The 25,026-nt window shown below is 36.2% G+C and overlaps 1 protein-coding gene across 1 annotated transcript in view; it reads left to right on the top strand.

Annotated features, from left to right (window-relative positions):
• LOC129035254 (uncharacterized) overlaps window positions 1–24,492 on the top strand; it is a 253,820-nt gene extending 229,328 nt beyond the window's left edge. The window contains exon 4 of the mRNA XM_054485512.2: window positions 23,123–24,492. Within this exon, the coding sequence (XP_054341487.1) occupies window positions 23,123–23,254 (132 nt within the window). The 3' untranslated portion in view covers window positions 23,255–24,492. The remainder of the gene's footprint in view (window positions 1–23,122) is intronic.
• The last annotated feature ends 534 nt before the right edge of the window (window positions 24,493–25,026 follow it).

Here is a 25,026-nt window from a genome sequence, read left to right on the forward strand (position 1 = left end):
GGTGTACCTGCCCGTGGCTGTATTAAAACAAATTAAGCTTACTTTTGAGATTTTTACATATTTTTGTGTCTCTCGCATGGGCTTATGTAGTCAGGGACCATGTTAGCTTTTTCACTTCATTATATTCCTGCACCTGGAACTCTGTCGGGACCCTAGTTAGGCTTTATTAATATGGATTAAAATAATGAATGAGAACACCTCCTCTATGCAGCAGTTGTGGAATTCTTTGTTAGGATTAGGGTGGTCTTGTTTGCATCTGCTGTTTCCATACTTTTTTTAGAGCAACAATTTACTGTTTGTTGTGTGTTCGACACTGTTCCAAATGCTTTAGATGTAGTAGTAAACAAAACAAAAATTTCTTCACTCATGGAACTTATAGTAAGGAATACAGATCACAGGTGATAAAACTGAGCATAATATATAAGTAAGCTATATTGCATATTTGAAAAATACACGGAGCTTCGAAAATGGAAAATTAGAGCAAGTTAGGGAGTTTGGATGTAGGTAAGGAGAGTTGCAGTTTTAAGTACTTTGGTTGGGGTAGGTTCTGTTAAGAAGGTGACAATCAAAAATGTGAAGGAGGAATTTAGTTGTACAGATACATTGGGGAAGAGGGGGATTTTTTTTCCAGGCAGAAGGAACAGTTAGCACAAAAGGCCTGCTGTTGGAAGCACATTTGGTATTGGAGCAAGTATGAAGAGGTCATTGTGGCTGGAGCTGAGTGAATAAAGTCATCAAGAGAGCAGAAGAGGGATTCTGAGATGTAAAAGGTGGGGAAGGGAGTGTAGATTATACATCCTCTCTGAGGCCAATTTGCCAAGATAGATGTGGAAAAACATTTCTGGGTATTTCATCAGAGTGGCATGATATGGCTTATACTTAAATGATCATTCTGGCTGCTGTGCTGAAGATAGACTGCAGGGGATAAGGGTATAATGAGGCGGATGAGTTAGGAGGCCTTTGCTGCAGATTACCAAGATAATACCAGGGGAGCTGTTGAGAAGTGGCTGGATTCCAAGTATATAGTAAAGGTAGAGCCAAAGGGTTTTCTGATGGATTGGATGTTGTCCTGAATCTGTAAATACCATTTTTAAGCTGGTCCAAATCACAAGTCAATCCATGAAAGGTTGCTTCTAAAATGTTGAAAAATTTTCATTCAGTTCTACTAGTTATTAACTTAATATCTAGAATGAAAATGTTATGAAAAAACCTAAACAAGCCAAAAAAAAAAAACCACCCAAAAACTGAAAACCCAAAAAAACCTCCTCCCTAAAATGCTTACTTGTTTCTTCAACTGAAGGAAAACCCACTGATTTTTTAATAACATTATGCACATACTCTAAGATTGGCAATAGAGGAAATATTTTCTTATGCAGAAGCAAGATTCTAGTCATCTCTCCACACTACCCTGACTTAATTTTTTTGTTGTTGTTGTTAAGAATATTACCACTGTCACTATCATCTTGATTTCAGGAAAGTTGTTTCTTCCTATTTAACCTCTGGCCTAAGAGGAGGAGGTTGGGAAGACACACTTTTCTTAATTCTTTTTAGCAAAGTATAGGCCACGTGAAAATATTTCAGTAAGACTGAACTAAATGTTTGGAGAAGAGAAGAAAATATAAAAACATGCAATTAGAAAAAATAGTTTACACTACAGAGTTTTACTCAGCTATTCCTTGAGGTTCTGTTTTTGTTTTTTTTTTTGAGATGGAGTCTCGTTCTGTCGCCCAGGCTGGAGTGCAGTGGCACGATCTCAGCTCACTGCAGCCTCTGCCTCTCGGTTTCAAGCAATTCTTCTGCCTTAGCCTCCCGAGTAGCTGGGATTACAGATGTGCACCACCACGCCTGGCTAATTTTTGTATTTTTAGTAGAGACGGGTTTCACCATATTGGCCAGGCTGGTCTCGAACTCCTGACCTCATGATCCACCCACCTCAGCCCCCCAAAGTGCTGGGATTACAGGCATTAGCCACCACTCCCGGCCTCCTTGAGGTCCTGGACAAAGAATATTCCTACCACAGTCCTTGGCTTCATGTGAAGTCTTTCATGCCTTCACCAAAGAAGAGCCTCAACTTACCTGGGCTCCTTGATGTCTAAGTCCTATAGAGTGAGACTCAAGAAAAACAAAATGACTTCCTGCCCTGTTATCCAAACCCTCTTTCCAACTTACTGTTTCCCCTTGAAATATCTGCCTTTTCCAGTGTAATGAATAGCATGGCTTTTCAGGGATAGAGAAGGATAAGAAAGTGTCTTTACTCTGGGCAACCCAGACATTCAGTCAGTACACAGGACATTAAGCCTAGCATCTGTACAGGAGACACAGGGACTAACAAAAGAGTGGGTGATTTTAAAATTGTATTTAATTAATTAATTTATTTTTTGGCTACATGTGGTATTTCTGAGGAGATCAAGGTGATTTGCTTTTCTCTAACATAGTGTGAAAATTAATTCGTCTTCACAGAATTGGAAAAATGAATGTAATTTGACATACGTCTTGAGTCTGGTTGGCTTCTGAGAAACTTGTGTGCATCTCATCAGTATGCATCTTAAGAACTGATATTAACCTACTTCAGCATTGTAAGAAGACATGCATTCTCTTCTTATAAATAATGTGGATCTTACATGTAAAGTATTATAAAGATTAGCTGTTTAACAACTTAAATAAGCTTGTGAATAATAAATTAATAACAATGTTATGCTAATACGTAACTATGATATTTGCTGAACAAAATAAATTTGCCTACTTTGGAAGCAGATTGGATGGTTTAATATATCAGCAAAAGAGTGTTTTTTAAAAATATCAAAGTTCTGTTAATCAAAACGTTTATTTTAGGACAGTTAGTAATGTTTTGTTTGCCAACTTATATTACAAAGTCTCTGTCTTAAATGTTTCATTGCAAATAAAATGACAACACTGCCTTACATTTTATTACTTTAGAGTTTGCAAAATATCTTCATTATAATATTTCATTTAGTAGACATGCCTATGGGAACATTACTTCCAGAATTAAAAACCATTATTTTTGTTTTGGTATATTTTTAAACTACAAATGATAGAAAGGCAAGTAAATGTAAGTTTTTCTCTAGTTATTTGTTCAAATGATAATTTAAAACGTGTACATTTCTAATACAAAGATTCCTTAGTTGAGAAAAAATGGATTTCTTAAAAACAAAACGCGTTTTAGCAGAGAGACAGGACATTGAGCTGAAAATGGTGTCTGGAAGTTGGGATCTGTAAGAGAAGTTGAATGTGCCCCGAGGCACAAAGCTGCTAATTTTGTTTTATTGGATTTTACTGTAGCTATTAATATATTTTGCTGGAGATTTATGTGATCAATTTATCTTATGGCCAGAACTAATTCCCTTAGTATATTTTATTAGAATATGTGACTTTTTCTAAATTTAGCTTTATTTTTCATATTTTCCATAAATGGCAAAGATTCTATGTTTCCAGACATGTTAAGTATTGCAAGAATTATTTGAGCACCTAAAGATAAATAACATCAAAATAGTATCATTGTTTCCTTTAGTTTCTCCTTCTCCCCCACAAATAAACCAAGAGGTATTTAGTTATACTATTGCATGTCTCTAGCTTTATTGGATTCTTCCAAGAAAGACAAATGGATTACATTTTTGGTTGTGTGGCCCTCGTTGCCCTATTGCACTTTTGATAATATTTGCCTGTGGCAAGTAGTTATTTTTCATTACCACATTCATTCATGGGTAATAAAATATTTTAATAATGGTGAATGTGAAGTTAATTAATAACCCACAGGTATGGCAGCTGGACAGGATTGCTCTCCATCTCAAACACAAGGAAAACAATTCCATCAGTAGTTATAAATTTGCATATGAATGTCAAATATATGAGGTTTTGAATAAAAATAATTTCTGAGTAAAAGTGTACATCAGCAAGCTGTATTTAAGTTACGTATTTATAGATAAATTATTTCAGAATATGTTAGTTACTATGACAATCATAATCAGAGTTCTTCAGTTAGGGAACCCTTGTAGTGTGTCAGTAGGTATCAATATTGAAATATTTGATATTATTTAACATGTTTTGCAACTTAGTTGAATGTATATGTGGTTTTACATATATTTAAGACATGTATATTAGTGAAATTTATTTTGGAATGAATTGTTGCTTTATGTATTATAAATACAGAAATGTTATGCAAAGTATTTTAGGTTTAATGGCATTCAGCGTATCTATATCTTCCTTCCTTCTTTCTCTCTTTGGTTCCTTCCTCTCTGCCTTCCCCTCTTTTTTTTTTTTTTTTTTTTTTTTTTTGAAACACAGTCTCTCTCTGCACCCAGGCTGGAGTGCAGTGGACCTATCACAGCTCACTGCAGCCTGGGCCTCCCAGGCTCAGATGATCCTCCCACCTCAGCCTCCAGAGTAGCTGGGACTAAAGGCATGCACTACCACACCTGGCTAATTTTTTTTGTATTTTTTGTAGAGCTGGGGTTTTGCCAGATTGGCCAGGTTTATCTCAAAATCCTGGCTTCAAGTGTTCCACCTGCCTCAGCCTCCCCAAGTGCTGGGACTACAGGCATGAGCCACCATGCCTGGCCTCTTCCTCCCCGTCTCAATCTTCCTTCCCTCTCTCTTTCTTTCCCTCTCTCTTTCTCTCCCTCTCTCTTCTTTCTCTTTTCTCCTTCCTCTCTCCCTCCCTCCTTTCCTTCCTTCCTTCTCTCTTTCTTTCCTACTTTTTCTTTCTTTCTGCCTTCTAATACCCATCTTGTTTTTTGCAAAGTCAGCAAAAAATAGACAAAATCATTAAAATCTTTAGTAACTTTTTCAAAATCATTTTCATGTATTCTCCCATATGTGGCCTTCTAGAAAAAAGCAAAAGCCACTGAAAGAGTGGAATAATCTTCTTCTTCTTCTTCTTTCTTTTTTGAGACGGAATCTCGCTCTGTCACCCAGGCTGGTGTGCAGTGGTGGGATCTCGGATCACTGCAACCTCCGCCTCCCGGGTTCACGCCATTCTCCTGCCTCAGGCTCCTGAGTAGCTGGGACCAATGGCGCCCACCACCCCACCTGGCTAATTTTTTGTATTTTTAGTAGAGATGGGGTTTCACCATGTTAGCCAGGATGGTCTCGATCTCCTGACCTTGTGAACCGCTGGCCTTGGCCTCCCAAAGTGCTAGGATTATAGGCGTGAGCCACCGCACCTGGCCGAATCCATTTGGGAATGGCTCAAGTTGTTTAACTATGTAAGACATAGAATTTTTGATCCTTTTATTCTATTATAGATGCATTGCTTGTGTTGGTCAATCTATTCTTTTTAGGTATGAAAGGGACTATCATTGTTATTGTTTATTAGTTATCAGGAGAGGAGCAGGTGAGATAGAGAAGTAACAGGGTCTGGTCAGCAGGACCCTTCCTTGGGGGACCCTTGAAAAGCTTTCATTTTTACTGTGAGTGACAAGGATTGTGAGCAGAAGAGTGACATGATTGGAGTTACATTTTAGAAGCATCCCTTTGGCCACTGAGTTTCTAACTCGCTATTGAGGGAAGGGTAAAAGCCGGGAGGCCAATCTGAAATCGATGAAATAATCTAGGCAAGAGATGATGCAGGCCTAGACCAAAATAGTTGCTGTACAAATGCCATGAAATGCTCATATTTGGTGGGATATGGAGTGAAGGTAGGAACAAAAAAATTTACTGATGGACTAGATATCTGTCCTTAGAGAAAAGAGGACCCTGGATATTTTCAAGACTTCTACCCTAAACTACTAAAAGGTAAGCATTGCTGTAAAATAAGATCAGAAAGACTGCGGCAAGACAGGTAGAGGGAAAGATCAAATTTTCAGTTTGGAAGATTTTGAAGGTGGACTGTCTCTTAGACATTTACGTGGTGATCTTTTCTAGGTAGTTGGATACAGGAATTTTGAGTTCAAGGGGCAGTTCTGTCTGGGAGATTTAAATGTAGGAAACATCACTTAACAGTGTATTCATAAATCATTATCTAGGTAAAATTACATAAAGATAAAAGAGGATGCACTGAACCTGATGGTACTTTCCTGTACAATTGAGAAAAGGTAGAATAAGCAGAAGACCAAGGGACGCATTGGAAGGAGGAGAACCAGGAGGAGAACTGTGTAATGGAAGCCAAGTGAACACAGTGTTTCCCAGTGCTGATGAGTTAAGTCAGGTGAAGACTTGGACTTGACCATGTAGCAGTGTGGAGGGTATTGATGATCTCTGTTTCCCCAGAAGGGACAATAGAAATAATTACATATCAACAGAGGAATTCTACAATTGCATTTTGTGATTTTCCTCACCTTGAGAGCTCTTATGTCTCTGGCAATGTCTAAATCTTTCATAGATATTGACTCATTTACTCATCCATATAAACTATAAAGTAGAATCCTTTATTATCCTCACTTTAGAGACGTGAAAACTGAAATCAGAGAAGTTAAATAATTGGGCCATGTTATTACACGGCCAGAAAGTAGCAGAGCTAAGATTTGATCTCAGTTGTTCTGATTTTAGAGTCCACAGTCTTAAACACTGCACTATATACTAGCTATAAATAAAGGAAAGTTAAACATGATTTATATATGATCCTAAGCAGTAGAATTTATATAGGTTTTTATATTTTTATGTGATCTATATTACATATTATTCTAAGTAGGATAAAAAGGCAAAAATGGCTACCATGTAATCATCAAAGAATGCTAAGTTCAGAGTGTTTTAGTATCACATATTTTTTTCTAAATATTTTTTCCTTTAATAAAGAGTTGAGCCATTAACTATTAGGCATTGTGTTTTTTGTTTGTTTGTTTTGTTTTTCTGACAGAGGTCTTGCTCTGTTTCCCAAGATGGATTGCAGTGGTCTGATCATGGCTCACTGCAGCCTCTATCTCCCAGGTTTGAGCAATCCTCCCACCTCAGCCTCCTGAGTAACTGGGACTTCAGGCATGTGCCACCATGCCTGGTTAATTTTTTAAACTTTTAGTAGAGACAAGGTCTCCCTATGTTGCCCAGGCTGATCTCGAGCTCCTGAACTCAAGTAATCCTCTTGCCTTGGTCTCCCAAGGTGCTGGGATTACAGGTGTGGGCCACTGTGCCCAGCCAGCACTGGCTTTTAATAAGTGTCACTGAAAAGTAAGTCAGTAAGAAACAACCCTCATCTCCAGGTGGTAGTAACTGAAAATGAAAGTAACAGAAAGTGAGAACATGGGGTGTGATTCTTGTAGTCTGTATTTTGCTGGCTTTTATTAGTTTTGAGCCTCAATTTGAACCTTTTGTACTGGAATCTAAAGATGAAGTTTCCCTGATGGCAAAATTACAATCCATCACTCACTAATGTCATTTCTTCCATGAGTCACATCCATCCTGAAGGAAAGTGCTTGAACTAGGAACGTATACCGTTATTACATGTAGGGGCAAAGACTATAATCCTATTATTTACTTCACCCCCATCTAATGCCTCTTAGTAATAGGGATGTTTATTATTTTTTAAAGCAGAAGTTCACTTTATTGTATCCATGTAAGTCTGTCTAGTTAAATTGGAGTAAACTGAATCCACTTCTGGCCAACTCAAGATACAATTGAAACTTAATTGAATACAGCCATGTGCCGGTCATAATGGTATTTTCGTCAAGGACGGATTGCATATGCAACAGTGGTAATATAAGGTAATAATGAATGGAGTTGAAAAATTGCTATTGCTAATGCTGTCATAGCCATTGTAATATTGTAGCACAAGGCATTACTCACATTTCTGTAGTGATGCTGGTGTAAACACACCTACTGCACTGCCAGTCATATAAAAGTATAGCAATACAATTATGTACAATACAAAACACTTGGTAATTCTAATAAATGGTTATGTATTTATTATACAAAACTTTTTACCATTATCTTAGAGTGTTCTCTTTCTACTTAAAAAAAAGTTAACTCTAAAATAGGCTCAGGTAACTGTAAACAGCCTATTAAACAGCAAGTCCTTCAGTAGGTATTCCAGAAGAAGGCATTGTTATTACAGGAGATGACAGCTCCATGCGTGTTGGTGCCCTGAAGACTTACAGGTGGGACAAGATGTGGAGGTGGAAGACAGTGATATTGATGATCCTTACCCTGTGTAGGCCTAGGCTAATGTGTGTGTTTGTGTCGTCGTTTTTTTTTTTTTTTTTTAGACGGAGTCTTGGAGTCTTGCTCTGTTGCCCAGACTGGAGTGTAGTGGCGCAATCTTGGCTCATTGCAACCTCCTCCTCCCAGGTTCAAGCGATTCTCTGGCCTCAGTTGCTCAAGTAGCTGGCATTACAAGTGCATGCTACAATGCCCAGCTAAGTTTTGTATTTTTAGTAGAGATGGGGTTTCACCATGTTGGCCAGGCTGGTCTTGAACCCTTGACCTCAGGTGATCTGCCCGCCTCGGCCTCCCAAAGTGCTGAGATTACAGGCATGAGCCACTGTACCAGGCTTACATCTTAGTTTTTAATAAAGAAGCTTAAAAAATAAAAAAAAATGCAGAAGCTTATAAAATAAGGATATAAAGAAAATATTTTTGTACAGGTGTACAATGTGTTTGTGTTTTAAGCTAAGTGTTTCTTCAAAAGAGTCAAAAAGTTTAAAACATTAAAATGTTTATAAAGCAAAAGAGTTACAGTAAGCCACAGTTAATTTATTATTGAAGAAAGAAGAATTTTTAAAATAAATGTAGCGTGGCCTGAGTGTACAGTGTTTACAGAGTCTACAGTGTTGTACAGTCATGTCCTAGGGCTTCACATTCACTCACCACTCACTCACTTGCACACCCAGGGCAACTTCCGGTCCTGCAAGCCGTATTCATGGTAAGTGCCCTGTTCAGGTGTACCATTTTTTATCTTTTCTACTGTATTTTTACTGTTCATTTTCCATGTTTAGGTAAGTTTAGATACATAAATACTTACTATTGTGTTCCAATCGCTTACAGTATTTAGTAGAGTAACCTGCTGTACAGATTTGTAGCCTAGGAGTAACAGGCTGTACCACATACTAGGTGTGTAGTAGGCTACACCATCTAGGTTTGTGTAAGTACACTCTATGTGGTTTGCACAATGACAAAATTGTCTGAGGACACGTTTCTCAAAGTATATCCTCATCATTAAGTGATGCATGATTATACTTGAGCTGTAGAATGCTGATTACATCATTTGCCTTGATCTCAAAAGCTCATTGAAACTTCCTATTCTTTCAAGAGTTATATCCATTTTTTTAATCAAAACATGAAATACTCCATCAGTCTGTATCCGAATTAACTATATTGTCTGCTGTTTCCTTAAAATGAACATATTTTCAACTCACTGCTTCAGTCAGCCTTAATCTTTGCTCAAGCAATTTTTTTCCAATCTCTATTCCAATCATAGTCATCTTTCTTTTCAAGTCTTTCATTAGGAGAACTTTTTTCCTTAGAATTAATCACATTATTTCCTATTTCTGCCTCAGTGTTTAAAAACTTAATATCTACAGATTTTATTGTACTTCACTGTGTACAACTAAATTATAGTTACAGCATTTTAATCCACTCAGACCTACTATGACACCTTAAGAAATTGAGCTTCTGAGCGGGGCACAGTGGTGGCTCATGCCTGTAATCCCAGCACTTTGGGAGGCCCAGGTGGGTGGATCACCTTAGGTCAGGAGTTCGAGACCAGCCTGGCCAATGTAGTGAAACTCCATCTCTACTAAAAATACAAAAATTAGCCAGGCATAGTGGCAGGTGCCTGTAATCCCAGCTACTCAAGAGGCTGAGGCAGGAGAATCACTTGAACCCAAGAGGTGGAGGTTTCAGTGAGCTGAGATCGCACCACTGCACTCCAGCCTGGGTGACAAGAGCAAAACTCCATCTCAAAGAAAAAAAAAAAATAAACTTCTGGTGTGTAACAGGGATTTATTGAGAAATTCAAACAGGCAATGATGTTTGAGGTTTTTGAAATGTGAGCGTAGGAGCGGTATAGTGTTTGGATTGGAGGAGGGATAGACTGGCCTCAGGGAGGCCAGTTAGCACAAGACTGAAATAGTATTGTCAAGGAATGATTAGCCCTGAATTACAGAAATAGCAGTAGGAGTGGGAAAGTACTGAAAACATTTGGGACATGTCCAAAACATTAAACATTTTTCTCTATTATTCTAGCAGGCTGGAAGACATGACAAGTGAAAATCTCCCCTCTAGAATCCCTTTTCGTCACCTCTACTATTCTACTGCTGGTTTCACATATATCTTATAGATTGAGGGAGTTGGGCTGGGCGGGGAGACCGGTCTCTTTTCTGGCTTTCTAATTCTGCTGTATATCCTGCAAAGGCTTAATTTCTGGTGGCTGGCTTCACATTGAACAAAGGCCCTGTGACCAGGCCATTTTCTGGGAGCAGAAAGACAAAGAGGAATTTCGTTCTTCTTCCTAAACTCAGCAATGCATCAACCTCGATGCCATTTATTTAATGGGCATAGTTTTTCAACCTTGTTTATTATGACGAAGTTTCAATTGCTAGACCCATTTAAGACTTGTAGGAACAGAATGCGTCTTCTTGCTTCCAGGATGGAGTTCCTCTCCTGGTTTCTTCAAGACTTTGTTTCTGTTTCGATTCCAACACCCTGCGCACTGGGACTCTGCTGCTGAGCAATAACGCCTGTGCTGTTCTCCAGTCACAGGCCCTTGTTTTTGCGTTTCACAGTAACTCTTCTGTGATAATTGCAAGATTATCTGCTGCTGACTTCTATTTATTTCTTCACTTACGTGTTCAAATATGTTCAGTTATCAAAAACCTATTTTGTATAAATTACTCCACTGGCATCAAGGAGAGAATGCATAGAAATAAAAAAATTCCCTGCCCTCAGTAAACTTACACACTAGAAGAGTTGACTGAAAGTTGGTTTCACTGCCTTTCCAGTCTGACCTGTGAGAGATTACCATAGATTCTTCACTCTAAGTTCTTCTATGAAAAAATTACATATGTAATACATAAAAATATAATTTTTTTATATAAAAATGAAAATAAAGTAGAATAAAAAGTAGAAGCTTTCTCCACTCACAGATGCATACACAAACATACCCATTCTTTGTAGAAGGAACCATTATGAAGAATTTCATGTGTCCCCCTACACTACTTTTTCTTTGGCTTTAGAAAGTATACATTTATGTATATTAAAGCATATACATTTTTATACATAAATGAGTTTATATTACTATAGAGCAATTCTACTTAAAGCATGCTTTCAGATTTCAGTGAATCTTTGTTTTAGACACCTTCTGTTAATTAGATTTTGCAATACTTTAAAGATAATCAAATAAGGCAGTGCCACCTAATTATAAAAAGCTAATACCAGCTCTAAATTATGTGCTAATGCTATTCTAATATAAAATACACATTAAGCCAAACTCAAAAACTCTACCTCTCAAATTATTAATGTGTGATGCTGGTTAACCAGACAATTTTTACATTGATTTGAACTCAAAGAAATTATCTATGTAAAGTGGCTTAAAATGGAAAAGTCTCCTTATTTTGATATCAAAGTCGTATGGAGGTGATAAATATTTTTAATGTCTTTGGAAAAAATCAACTCAATAATGATAGTATTTTAATTTGCAGTGGACTGGAATTCAAGGTTCCATATAAAGAACTGTGGTTGTTTATAAAATAGTCAGAATATTGTGGAACATTGTAATATGCAATGATGTGGCTTTTATGCAAACTAGGTACAAGCTGATGGCTCTTTCCTTTGCGATTGAATTATTTGCTCCACATATAGCCTGTTCAATCTTGAAAATTAAGTCAAATCCCAAGTATTTTCTCTTCACTTGATCACTTAGTTATAAGAAATACTCATATATTCTATTGTGCATTTCTTAGTTTTGATCTTCAACCTTAAATACCTTGGCTTTGCTTTTGTTACATAGTTTTAATTTACTGTTTAACTTGAATTATGCCATTATACTAAAAGGGATTAAAGGGAATATAGCAAATTAAAGTGTGGATTAGATGGTAGCTGTTTTAGTGTAATACCAAAGCTGGGTTTCCACAAGTATTTCCTTTTATTTCTATTTTGTTCCTTTTATTGCATTAATTTAATTTATTTGCTTATTTATGTATTGGTTAGCTTTAGTGATATTTGTTCCTTGGCAACTCTAATTTATGTAGCCTGTATGTGAGAACTGAGAATGAAAAGAAAAAAAAAAGAATGATTGTAATAGAAAGGAGAGCAATTGTGTACAACTGGAACTTCTAATTTTCAATGACATTACAATTTCAGGTTTATATTAAGTTCTCAGATTAGAATTTTATATAAAACATTGATGCCTATTAAAATAATTATTTGATATGGAAATGATACGTTAGTATAAATTCTTGAATTATCAATTTATGCGGTTATTAGTTGGATAAATATTTATAAGATAATGTCATATCATCATCCAATAATTGTATTATTTACAACTTCTCTAACTTAACCACTGAACATCCTATGAGCCTGTTGACATGGGTTTTTATCATTTCTATAATCTAGTTGGATGAGTAATGTACTAATCTTTGATGAAAAGTTATGCTTCTTTTTACGGGGCCGCAGATGGTGTGGAGGTAGATTGATTAATTTGTGTCACGGTTTTAAACACGGATCAGGAAAAATAAGCTTTCACAATAAAAAAACATTTTTCAGAAAGAAAAACGTATGTAAGAGTGAGAATCGTATGCCTCAATCTAGCTTCGAGTTTGGAAATTATAAATCAAGAACAGAGTGAATAGAATCAAGGCAATATTTAAGGTTATTAAACATAGGAAACATAATAAAATGGAACAAAGATCTTTCTTCGTGGCTATATATCAAATAACATCATTTTAAATTTGTATCTATTTTGAATTGCTGGTAATGCTGCCATCTTGTTCCTGCACTACAAGCTGAATAAAGAGCCTGGAAATAGTCAACATTTATTAGCAGGGTTTTAAAAATATGTTCTTAAATTTAAACTTCATCACCTTTCATGTACCACTTATTATCTTTTTTATTATCTACCTCACCTAAATTCTCTGGAAGCTACTTGGTAAATTAAAAGGAAGATATTGAGCATATCAATAATTTTTTAGAGCAAGCATTAAAATCCAGTGGCATGTAGTAACAGATTTTTTTATGGGAGATATTATTTAGCTTTCCCTTATTGCTTCTAGTTATTTGTGTTCAAGAAAAATGTTTAGAGAGGTTCAATAGATGTCTAGTGTCCCCCACAACTCTGACCCCCATACTCTAAAACAAGAATATCTCAAATCTAGGGTGTTGAAGAAAGAGGAACAAGAGGGTATCACCAAAAATTTTAATCACTTATTTGTATGTTACGTTTCACAAACTACCTTGAGAGACTTAATTTTATATAATGCAGATGTTAGTAGCTCAATCTCTAGAAGCAGAAAGACTGGAGTTTGAAATTTGGTTCTATCACTTTTCCCCAGTGTGATCTTACACCAATGATTCTAGTCCTTACTTTCTTCATCTACAAATTGAAGAAAATACCAGTTTTTACTTTATAAAGTTGTGGTGAGCATGAAATAAATGTTATTGCATGTAAAGTTTATAGAAGTGTACAGAGAAGGCATATCAAAAGCATACATATTAGCCATTGTTTTAATATTCTAATAATTTGTTAACCTAACGTATTTACCACCTAAAAAATTTGTTTGGTTTCCCATTGTCTACCAGACACAGCGTGAGCTCTTTGGTGTACCACTTATGACACTTTATCGTCGGATCTAAACATCCCTTTCCATTCTTACCTTCTGTAAGTACCAAAAAAGGATGTGGGTGAGTAAACATCACACACTTTTGGATATAGCTTCACAACACTATTCATCATTTCTAAGTAGATCATTTCCAAATGTCATGATCTGTTTGCATAAAAGTGATCTTTGCCCATATTGCCTGCTAAATGTTTTCCACTTGCCTCCACTGGGCATGGATTATGACCTAGGTTAATTCTTAACTCTTCTTGTAAACCTTTCCTTGTTCTGGGCACTCCAGTCATAATTAATTAGTTTGTTTTTTGTGTTCTTATATAATTTAAAAAATATTTATATTTCAGTGCTATAACCAGTACTATGGTAATTTGTAACAATTTATCTGCCACAAAATTGTAAATTCTTCATGATTTTGAAAGGTTCAAGCTCCATGTCTTGTATTTATCACAGTTCCTAGGACATAGTAGGCATTTGATAATGTTTTCAGAAACAAAAACTCATGGAAATTAAGAAAAATGGGAGACATTAAGAACTTACTAAAATCTTAATAAAGATTGCTATGTACTGAATGATGGTGACTCCCCCAAATTCTTATGTGGAAGCCCTAACCCCCAGTGTGATGGTGTTTGGAGGTGGGGCCTTTGGGAGGTGCTTAGGTTTAGATCTTGAGACAGAGAGCCTTATGATGAGATTATTACCCTTATAAGAAGAAGGAGACAGAGAGCTCCTCGGAAGGGACATGTGAATGCACAGCTAGAAGGTAGTTACAAGCCAGGAATTAGACCCTCATCTGGAAATAAATCTGCCATCATCTTGATCTTGGATTTTCCAGTCGCCTGAACTGTGAAAGACAAGTATCTATTGCTTAAGACATCAAGTCTTGGTATTTCGTTTTAGCACCCCAAGAAGGCTAAGAGAAACATATTATTTGGTGTTTTCATATTAGGTAGAGAAACATTTTTTAGATGAAAGCATGTCTATTTTGGGACTGGGATCCTCAAATAGAGGATATCACTGTTTTAAAATTTGAAAACTTTAATAGAAGTTAATATGGGCAAAATAAAAGAAACATGTTGATGATCAAGTGATCAAGGCAGGCCGGAGTGAGGTATGAGAAACCTAGTTTATAATACAGCGGATAGTAAATAAATATTTGTAGATGACTGCCCCATAATGAATGGATGCATTGATTAATAAGTGAAAACCTAGTAGGCCTCCCTCTACTGAACTTCAATGTTGGCATCATGAGATGTCTCACTTTTAAAAAAATGTTTCCCACTGAGTTTCTCTTATTCTTTGTCATTTGAAGAATATTAAGTTAGTTCCATCAGGTTTAATCTCACAACCTTGCACATTTCTGTAGTTATGCCAGATATGAAGTTCTGTTAAGTTAGTCTCCTAGCAAGTTGTCCATTAATTCTGAATTCAGACCAAACTTTAAAGTTATCAATAGGAATAAAGCTAATGAAGTCTATAGTTCCAAATAAAATTGATGATTATTCGTTAAATCACCAAGAGAGAAATATCCAAAATTTTCAAGGCAATTATATTTATGTACATGCATTTGACCACAGATTTTGAGACAGGGACTTCACAATATCATTGCATTTTGAACGATTAACTATTCATGAATTCATATATTCATGCATTATTTTATTTTAATTAAAATAATGTAACACCTTCCAATGATTAATAATAGGGTGTTTCACAAAAGTAAATTCTACTTTATTAAAATCATAAAAATTATAGTAATAGATTAATCTCCTCCATAAGTTAGCTGCATAAAGTGCCTTCACCGATAAATAAAACTGTTCATTTTCAAGATTTGGGGTTTGTATTTCTTGACATTATGAAATAAATATCACAATAGATGCTTTCTTTTTTTTTGGCCCTATACAAGCAATTTATTGAAATCTGTTATAATTTGAGCTAAGTCTGTATTGGGCTTATTATCCTGCCTCCATGCTTGGAAAAAAAAACCAAAAACAAAATACAGTTTCTTCAAAATAGTTGCTCTGAGATTACTTCCAACTTCCATATATAACCTGTGTCATTATTTTTTACTTACTGCTTCATAAATCAATGCTTCTACTTATATCTTTTTTCTATTTTTCCTCTCTTTTATAAAAATCATCCAGGTCTATAATACTTCCTCCAATTCTTGCTCTAAGATGGGACCTCTGTGTATTACTAGGAAAAATACAACTATAATTTAGTATTTATTGCAGGAATGACAACTGAGGAATAAAATGCCTCTAACATTGCATCCAAATAATCCCAGATGAGGATCATTTTCATGCTTAATAAGTAGCTCTATTCACTATATCTTGTTTTGTTTGTTTCATATTTTTCCTGGTGTGGCGGTCTTGTAATAATTTTTGGCTCTGAAGTATGCTGTTGTTTGGTTTTAATAAGACATCAGCTTGCAGTAAAACTGAACAGATGCGATTTAAAGTGCTGATCTATCTTGCAGATCCCCATAAACTTGCATTCCTATTTCATAGGCATGAATAGGAATGAAATCCAGTGCAATTGTAAGTAGAATAATCTATTTCTAAGTTTTTATACCCCAACACCACTACCTCCTCCCATTTTTCACGGCAAACATTTTCTTTGATAAGAAAGCCTTCATTGTAGGAAACAATCTCTCATGGGCTGATTTATCTGTATAATTTTTTGAAAACTCATGTTTACCATGACTTTGCAGGTTACACTGGGCTGAGAGTCAAAAAATTAGCAGTGGATTCCTCTGCATAGTAGACATTAGTACACCTTTTTTGTTCAATGAGCTACTTTAGCATATGGGATGTAAAGTTCCACTGTGTGATTATGTCTTGAGCTAGCTGAGTTATAGACAGTTCAAGTAGTTTTTGATAGTGGATTTTTTTTATTTATTTATTTATTTTTTTTTTTTTGAGATGGAGTCTCCCTCTGTCGCCCAGGCTGGAGTGCAGTGGCGCGATCTCGGCTCACTGCAAGTTCCGCCTCCCGGGTTCACGCCATTCTCCTGCCTCAGCCTCCCAAGCAGCTGGGACAACAGGCGCCCGCCATGGCGCCCGGCTAATTTTTTGTATTTTTAGTAGAGACGGGGTTTCACCGTGTTAGCCAGGATGGTCTCGATCTCCTGACCTCGTGATCCGCCTGCCTCGGCCTCCCAAAGTGCTGGGATTACAGGCGTGAGCCACCGCGCCCGGCCTTGATAGTGGACTTTAAATCACCCAGTTCAGAGCACTTAACATGTTCTACTGACTTCGTGAGGGTTACTTACTCACATATTTTCAACATAGGTTTAATGTAGCATCATGAAAGGACCATACAAATGCTCAAAGATTGTTTCTCTAAGAACATGTTTGGATATATTTCAAGGACAATATGCTTATTATAAGTGTTAAAAATTGTTATAGCACGTGCTTTGTAGTCCCAGCTACTCAGGAGGCTGAGGCGGGAGAAGCGCTTGAACTCAGGAGGCGGAGCTTACAGTGAGCCGAGATCGCGCCACTGCACTCCAGCCTGGGCGACAGAGCGAGATCCCGTCTCAAAATAATAATAAAAAAAAGTTATACCAAATATGGAATCGGCTTACCATGAAATTCTAAGATGCTGAATTGGGGAGGAGCTTTCATTGTGTTACTCTGGAAACATCACAATTATTTTTTTAAAAACTTTTAAGTTAAATTGGATCTGGCAACTTTTCTAGTTGCCTAAAGGTAAGGTGTCGTAAACCTGTCGTAAACAGTGAATAAGTGACAGCAAATTTGGGAATAAAAAAGGAGAAAACAGCGATCCTACAGATTGAGATAAGTATACCAGATATTTGTCAGCATTCAGGAATACCACATTTATTCAAGAGATGAAAAACTCACATAATCCAGTGGTTTCCAATGTCCTCTATAGCAAGGCAGCTTGTATGAGACTAACCCTCCTCTAAAAAATAGAAAAGATTAGCACGTGAGTCAACTCTTTTAAAGCATTAGGGAACCACTATGGCAGACAGAACTACGGGGCTACAAATTCTGGAGACAAGGGAGGCAGATTTATGTGAGTCCTATATTTATCTATCTCTGAGATTTTCCTCAGGGCTTTGCCAATGCCATGGGTGAGGTGGCAGAGCAGAAATCGAAAGCCTGGGGTCATGAAGGTCTCATTGTGCTGAGGAAACAGAAGTTTGTGTTTGGACCCTCTAAGAACAGTTGAATTTTAGGGAAAAAATAACTGTAGGGAAGTAGGTGAGAGACTGCGTGAAGGCCTTTGGTCACTTCCTCCACACTTCCTTCCACCACACACTTCCTGGGTGGTGTTCAGGAAAAGACACCAGCAAACATATAGCAAGCCATATTTGAGATCTAAAGAATTGAACAACTATTCCAATAATCTTAGTTCTAGGGAAAATGAAGCAAAAGTATAGAGATGAACAAATTGGATGACCCCCATGAGCACTCAGCTTTCAATTAAGATCACAGAAAGGTTATAACCTAAGAGCAAGGTTTATGCCTTAGAGATAAGAGTTGACCAAAGAAAGCCCAACCTTAAGAAAGCTTCATACCTTCCTTTGACTAGATCAGGGTGATCTGCCAAAATACTCTAGGCATGCACGAAGATTAGCCCTCTTTTGAGAAAGATTATAAATCAGGGACTCTGCAATTATTATATACCATGTATGTCATCAATTAAAAATGACCAGACATGTCTATAAAATGTATGAAAACCAAAATTAAAAATACAGACTATCAAAATAGATCTACAGGTGATCTAGATAGTCTAATTATTTATAAATAATGGACTTTAATAATGATTATTAAGTTAAAAAATAAAAGATGTAGACTTACTGGAGGACTGGGATCTATAAGTCAACGTATCATTTTCAAACTAAGGAAATAGAATAATTGAATATAAGAATTAAAAAGCTAGACTTATTAATGTATTAAACATTGCAGAAGAAATAGCAAACTGAAAAAAGTCAGAATACTTAAAACACGTATAGAAATAGGATGGGAAATTCAGAAAGGCATGTAAAATATAGGGAATACAATGAACAGATCTTTTTAAAAAATGTAATTTGAGTTCCAGAGTAAGAGAAGACTAGGGCAGAAGCAATATTTGACATAATATTTCCTGCGAATTTACCAAGATAGGCATAGACATCAAATATACAATGCAAGAAGCATGATGGACCCCAATTAGAAGAAATACAAAGAAAATCACATGTAAATGCATCATATAAAATAGCTGAACTAAAGAGAAAAATAAAATCTTCACAGCAGCCGGAAAAAAAAAAAAATTTCCCTTAAGAGAGAGAAAGAAATAAAAAAAGAGTGGCAGCTGATTTTTTAGCAGAAGCAATGAAAGAAAGAAGGAAAAGGAATGACATTTTTCAAGTTCTTAAAACAATAACTGACTATGGAGAATTCCATATTATGAAAATATTAACCAATCTTGTGTAACAATACCAGATACCAGATAAAGTAGTGTTCACGGTGAGAAATAGTATAAGAAGTACGTAGGCATATTTCATTATGCTAAATGTATGAATTCAACAGAAAGACATTACAATTCTAAATTTGTGTGTATGCAATGATAGTTTAAAATATACATGGCAAAACCTAACAAAAGTTAAAGAAAAAATAACAAGGAGATAAAATAACAAGATTTTAACATTCTTCTCTCACTCATGTATAGTGATTTTAACATTCTTCTCTCAATCGTGTAAAACAGATACAAGTCAGAGTAAATTTATTAGTGTGGTAGGGCTGCCCTAACAAAGTACCACAAAGTTGGTGGCTTAATCAAAGGAAATGTATTGTCTCTCAGTTCTGGATTATAGAAGTTTGAAATCAAGTATCAAAAGGGTTGGGTCTTCCTAGAGGTTTTGTGGGACATCCACACCATAGAATAAAAAGCAATTCAAGAAGCACAATTAAAAGAAATGTAAACAAACAAACACCCAAATGCATGAAATAAAATTGCTGACACACACAATTATATGTTGAGATGTCAAGGGAATTTTGAAAAAGACATTCTCAAAAGGTTATATAATATGTGATTCTATGTATATAACATTGTAAAAAAATGACAAAATTATAGACATGAAAAACAGATTATTGTGGCCAGGGGTTAGGATATTTCAGAATGGGAGGTGGCTTTGGCTATAAACATGTAGCACATGGTCTTTTTGTGATATAACTGTTGGTGGTCACATGAATCTATTAAAAGATAAACTTTTACATAGACTCAATATATACACAAAGTAAGTATGTGTAAAACTTGTGAAATCGAAACAATATTGGTGGATTGTATCAAGGTCAATTTTTTTTTATATTATACTCTGATTTTATACAGTGTTATCATTGGAGGAAGCTGAGGAAAGGTTATACAGGAAGTCTCTGTATTATTTCTTAGGACTGCATGTGACTCTACTATTATCTCCAGATGCAAGAGTTAGAAAAAAATACAACATTCAGAGAATTAAAAGACAAGCCTGAGGCTAGGTGTGGTGGCTCACACCTGTAATCCCAGCACTTTGAGAGGCTGAAGCAGGCAGATCACCTGAGGTCAGGAGTTCAATACCAGCCTGGCCAACATGGCAAAACCCTGTCTCTACTAAAAAACACAAAAATTAGCCAGGCATGTTGGCGGGCATCTGTAATCCCAGCTGCTCAGGAGGCTGAGGCAGGAGAATCACTTGAACCCGGTTGGCAGAGGTTGCAGTGAGCAGAGATCACTGTACTCCAGTGTTCTCCGCTGTACTCCAGCCTGGGTGACAGAGAGAGACACTGTCTCAAAAAAATCCAAAAAAGACAAGCCTGAGTGGGAGAAGATATTTGTGACACATACATAACAATGATACCACATCCAGATCTATCTAGCTCTAGATCTAAATCAGGACAATAAAAATTAAACCGCAATAAAGTACCGTTACAAACCTACCAGATGGCTAAGAATGAAACAAAACAAAAAATTTAAAATGCACAGTGATATCCAGGATGCAAGGCAACTGGAAATCTTACACACTACTGATGGGAGTATAAATTAATTGATGCAACAGCTTTAGAAAATCCTTTGGCAATATATTCAAAGCTGAGCATCCCCATATTTTATGACCCAGCAGTTCCGCTCTTCCATATACACCCAACGCAAATGAGTCCATGGGATTTATTTTTAGCAATTTCTAAATCTCATATAAATTAAATCATGGGTTAGATATTGATGTAGTCTGACTTCCTTTATTCAATATTATGTCTGTGAGATTCTCTCTGGATGTTGAGTGCAGTAGCACAATCAAACTATGTGTCTTTCACGGCTATATAGCAGATTTGTCAACCGTGGTACTATTCCACTTTTTGGACTGGTTAATTCTTTATTAGTCAGGTTCATCCTATGTATGTTAAGATGTTTAGCAGCTTCCCTGGCCTCTACTTATTAAATGCCAGTAGCAGCCCCCTCAAGTTGCAACAATCAAAATATCTGTAGACATTCCCACTTTCAAGGGGGGACAAAATTGGCTCCAGCTGACTATCAAAGCTGTATAGTATTCCGTTGTTGGAATGTATCATATAACTACCCACTTTACTGCAGTGCAAGTTTGGTTGATTGGGGTTTTGGTAACAGTATGGATTTATTCAAGTAAATAAGTTTACTCAAATTATCCTGAGGATAAAGTGGTTTAGTGTATAGGGTTTACAGAACTTTTGTGAGAACTTTCCAGGGACAGTGGGGAAGCAATAATGATATTGTCACTAAATGTAAGCACTCGTGAAGAAGAAAGTTCAGGAAGTTCAGATGCTGGAGACCTCAACCTGGATCACCAAAGCAAGTATTTCTCAAAGGTACCCAGAAAAATTGCATCTTTATGTAGTTTATTAAGGAAAATTAGAATTTTCCTTAATAAATAAAAATTATTGAACTTCATTACTGCCTTTTTGCACACAGAATTTCAAGTGAATAAAAAGTATTGGTCTTACTATTGGAGGCCTATTACCATATAACAGCTAAATGCAAAACAAAACAAACATATGTATTGGTTGACAACATTTATTAGAAAAATACAAAATAAGGTAATCTTTAAAAAACATGGTTGGCATGATTAGATTAAATAAGAATTTTCCTTAATAAATCTTGTGGTAAGAGTGCTTGTGTTATACATGGTATTCCTAGGAATGTTTATAAGAAATGGAATTATGTCATTTGGTGAAATTATATAAAAATAAGTACCTGGGGAAATTTATGAAAATATTATAAGGTGTTACACTCATAAATAAAGTATTTCTTCCCCAAAAGATTTGTCTGTAGCTTTGTTACACAGTGCAGACTTTTAAAATATTGTTTTTGCTTACAACTTCATCTCAAAAGATTTCTACCAAGTAAAAAAATGATATACCTGTTATAATAGTGATGATCTGCATATATAAAATTATAGCCATTCAACTGTTATTAATGGTGCTTTGCATTAGGTAGTGATGAATTATGATAGCTGCCTTGTTTCCTAAACAATCACTCCACATATAACTAAACTATTTTAATAAAATCTTGATCATATTAAATTTTCTTTCATGTATGCATTTAAGGAAGTGTCACAAAAGCACAAAATTATATATTCATACAAACACACACAGATAAAACATAAACTGAAGTTGTGATGAATTAAGAAAAATTATTGAACTTCATTACTGCCTTTTTGCACACAGAATTTCAAGTGAATAAAAAGTATTGGTCTTACTATTGGAGGCCTATTACCATATTACAGCTAAATGCAAAATAAAAGAAACATATGTATTGGTTGACAACATTTATCTGAAAAATACAAAATAAAGTAATCTTTAAAAAACATGGTTGGCATGATTAGATTAAGAATGATTAGGTCGGGGCGGTGGCTCACACCTGTAATCATAGCACTTTGGGAGGCCGAGGCGGGCGGATCATGAGGTCAGGAGATCGAGACCATCCTGGCCAACATGGTGAAACCCCATCTCTACTAAAAATACAAAAATTAGCTGGGTGTGGTGGCGTGTGCCTGTAATCCCAGCTACTCGAGAGGCTGAGGCAGGAAAATCGCTTGAACCAGGGAGTCGGAGGTTGCAGTGAGCCGAGATCGTGCCTAGCAACGGAGCGAGACTCTGTCTCAAAACAAAACAAAACAAAACCAGAATGATTATAAGAAAAGGGCTTTCTGTAAGGTTTGACTACTGTCATCTAAACTAAGATAATTACGGTTAACACAGTTGTGTGCCTGATAGCTAACAAAAGCATTTAGTCCTCTAAGGACTGAAACACAATTCATAAGTTTTGTTTTTGTTTCTTGTTTCAATTTTTAAAAATCCAGGCGTAATAATTGTACCTATTTACAAGGTACATGTGATATTTTGATAAGCATATAGAACTTAACACTGATCTGATCTTTTAATTGCTTCCAGGCAAGGAGCAGGCTCCATGCATGCATTTGGGCTCTGTGGAAAATCTGGCCAGGGATTCGGGCCTTTCTGAAGGCCCCTTTCATTGTGCCCCCTGCAGCACTATCTCTTCAATGTGATGTCCTTGCTGATTGAAGTGCAGAGAAGCCACTAAGATCCACACACCAGTTGCTGCAATCAGTGCCCCGCTCTTTGTCCCCCATTCACCTCAGGTGATTCAGCTCTTCTGGCACTCCCAGTAATTCCTGTGGGACAGGACCAGAGTGGACTTCCCACGAAGATTCCCAGACTGGGGGAGAGCTCTAAGATCCATCTCCAAATCCTTTGTCTCACCTAGGAGACTCTGGGTTTATGGAAATTCTCTCTGATTAGTGCTGTTGCAGCTGGGTTTGAGGGTCATGTAGTCTAAATGATTGTTTCTCTTACTGGTGGTGATTTTTCCAGATTCTGTGGGCCCAGTGGATTTCTCTGCTTCTCCTCAGAGTTCTGGTGAACTCAGAGTGTTAGTGTTATTCTTTTCTTTGAAAATAGTTTCCATTTGTAATTTGCTTGGAGAGTGATTCTAGGGGATTCTATTCTGCCATCTTGCTGCTGTCACTCTTTAATAAGATTTGTAACGAATTCTCAAATTGCTCATAGTCTTAAAACTACAAAGAGTTGATTTCATACATTTTATTATGAGAACAATAAAATTATTTTGTGTCTTTGCTAGTGAGATTTTTAGCTATACAGAAATTACAGTGTTTCCTGCTATGTTCAATCATTCCAAGATTCATTATACATATGTTAAATATGTTATACATTTGTTTACGTAATGAATATTTTATTTTTTTTCTGAGATATCCAAAGCATAGTCTCCCTCACTATCCTGAATAATTATAAATTAGTATTTCATATACGATAGAAAATTTGTGACGTCCACTATTTTTAAGAATGGCTAGGCTGGGCGTGGTGGCTCATGCCTGTAATCCCAGCACTTTGAGATGCTGAGGTGGGCGGATCACCTGAGGTCAGGAGTTCGAGACCAGCCTGACCAACATGGAGAAACCCCGTCTCTACTAAAAATACAAAATTAGCCGGGCGTGGTGGCGCATGCCTGTAATCCCAGCTACTCGGGAGGCTGAGGCAGGAGAATCGCTTGAACCAGGGAGGTGGAGGTTGTGGTGAGCTGAGATCGTGCCATTGCACTCCAGCCTGGGCAGCAAAAGTGAAACTCTGTCTCAAAAAAAAAAAAAAAAAAGAAGAAGAATGGCTAATTTCAGAACGTGTTCATATGTATGTTGTATTCAATGTCTTTAATTAAAGTCTGTTTCTTTATCCTAATTTGTATGGCAAACTAATATTTACCATAATAAATGGCTTGAAGAATAAAAATTAATTAGGTGACTATATTTATTAAATGTTAAAGTATTTTATTTTGTCTAAGAGGGAGGTACAAATTAAAATATATTTAGTAATAATCACCTTAGTAATTATATTGATTTAAAATACATACTAGATAATATACTTAAATTTATTTTTAAGACTATGTCATTTTTGACACAGTCAAAAACAAAACATCTTATAGAGAAATGATATGATGATTATTCATGGTTATTTAAATGTAAATATCCACACACACAAAAAAATGCCCAAAGAGGTCATCACAAAGGAATAAATTGCTTCTTACTAAGAAGTAAACTTAGAGCTCAGGTCTATATTTTTATCAGAGAAAACAAAAATCAATATTTCAGTATGTGTCTGTGTGACTACAATACAGATTCATCATCACACATTTACCAAGTCTAATAACATCCACTTTGGGTTACTCTTATGTATTTATTTTTACAACTGTAAGATGTGGTAGAGCTTCCTCTTTTTTTAATACCAGTCATTTCATATATATTTTTTTCCCCAAAATTCCTGCT

The sequence above is a fragment of the Pongo pygmaeus genome, chromosome 3 (assembly GCF_028885625.2).
Source record: "Pongo pygmaeus isolate AG05252 chromosome 3, NHGRI_mPonPyg2-v2.0_pri, whole genome shotgun sequence".
Taxonomy (NCBI): Eukaryota; Metazoa; Chordata; class Mammalia; order Primates; family Hominidae; genus Pongo; species Pongo pygmaeus.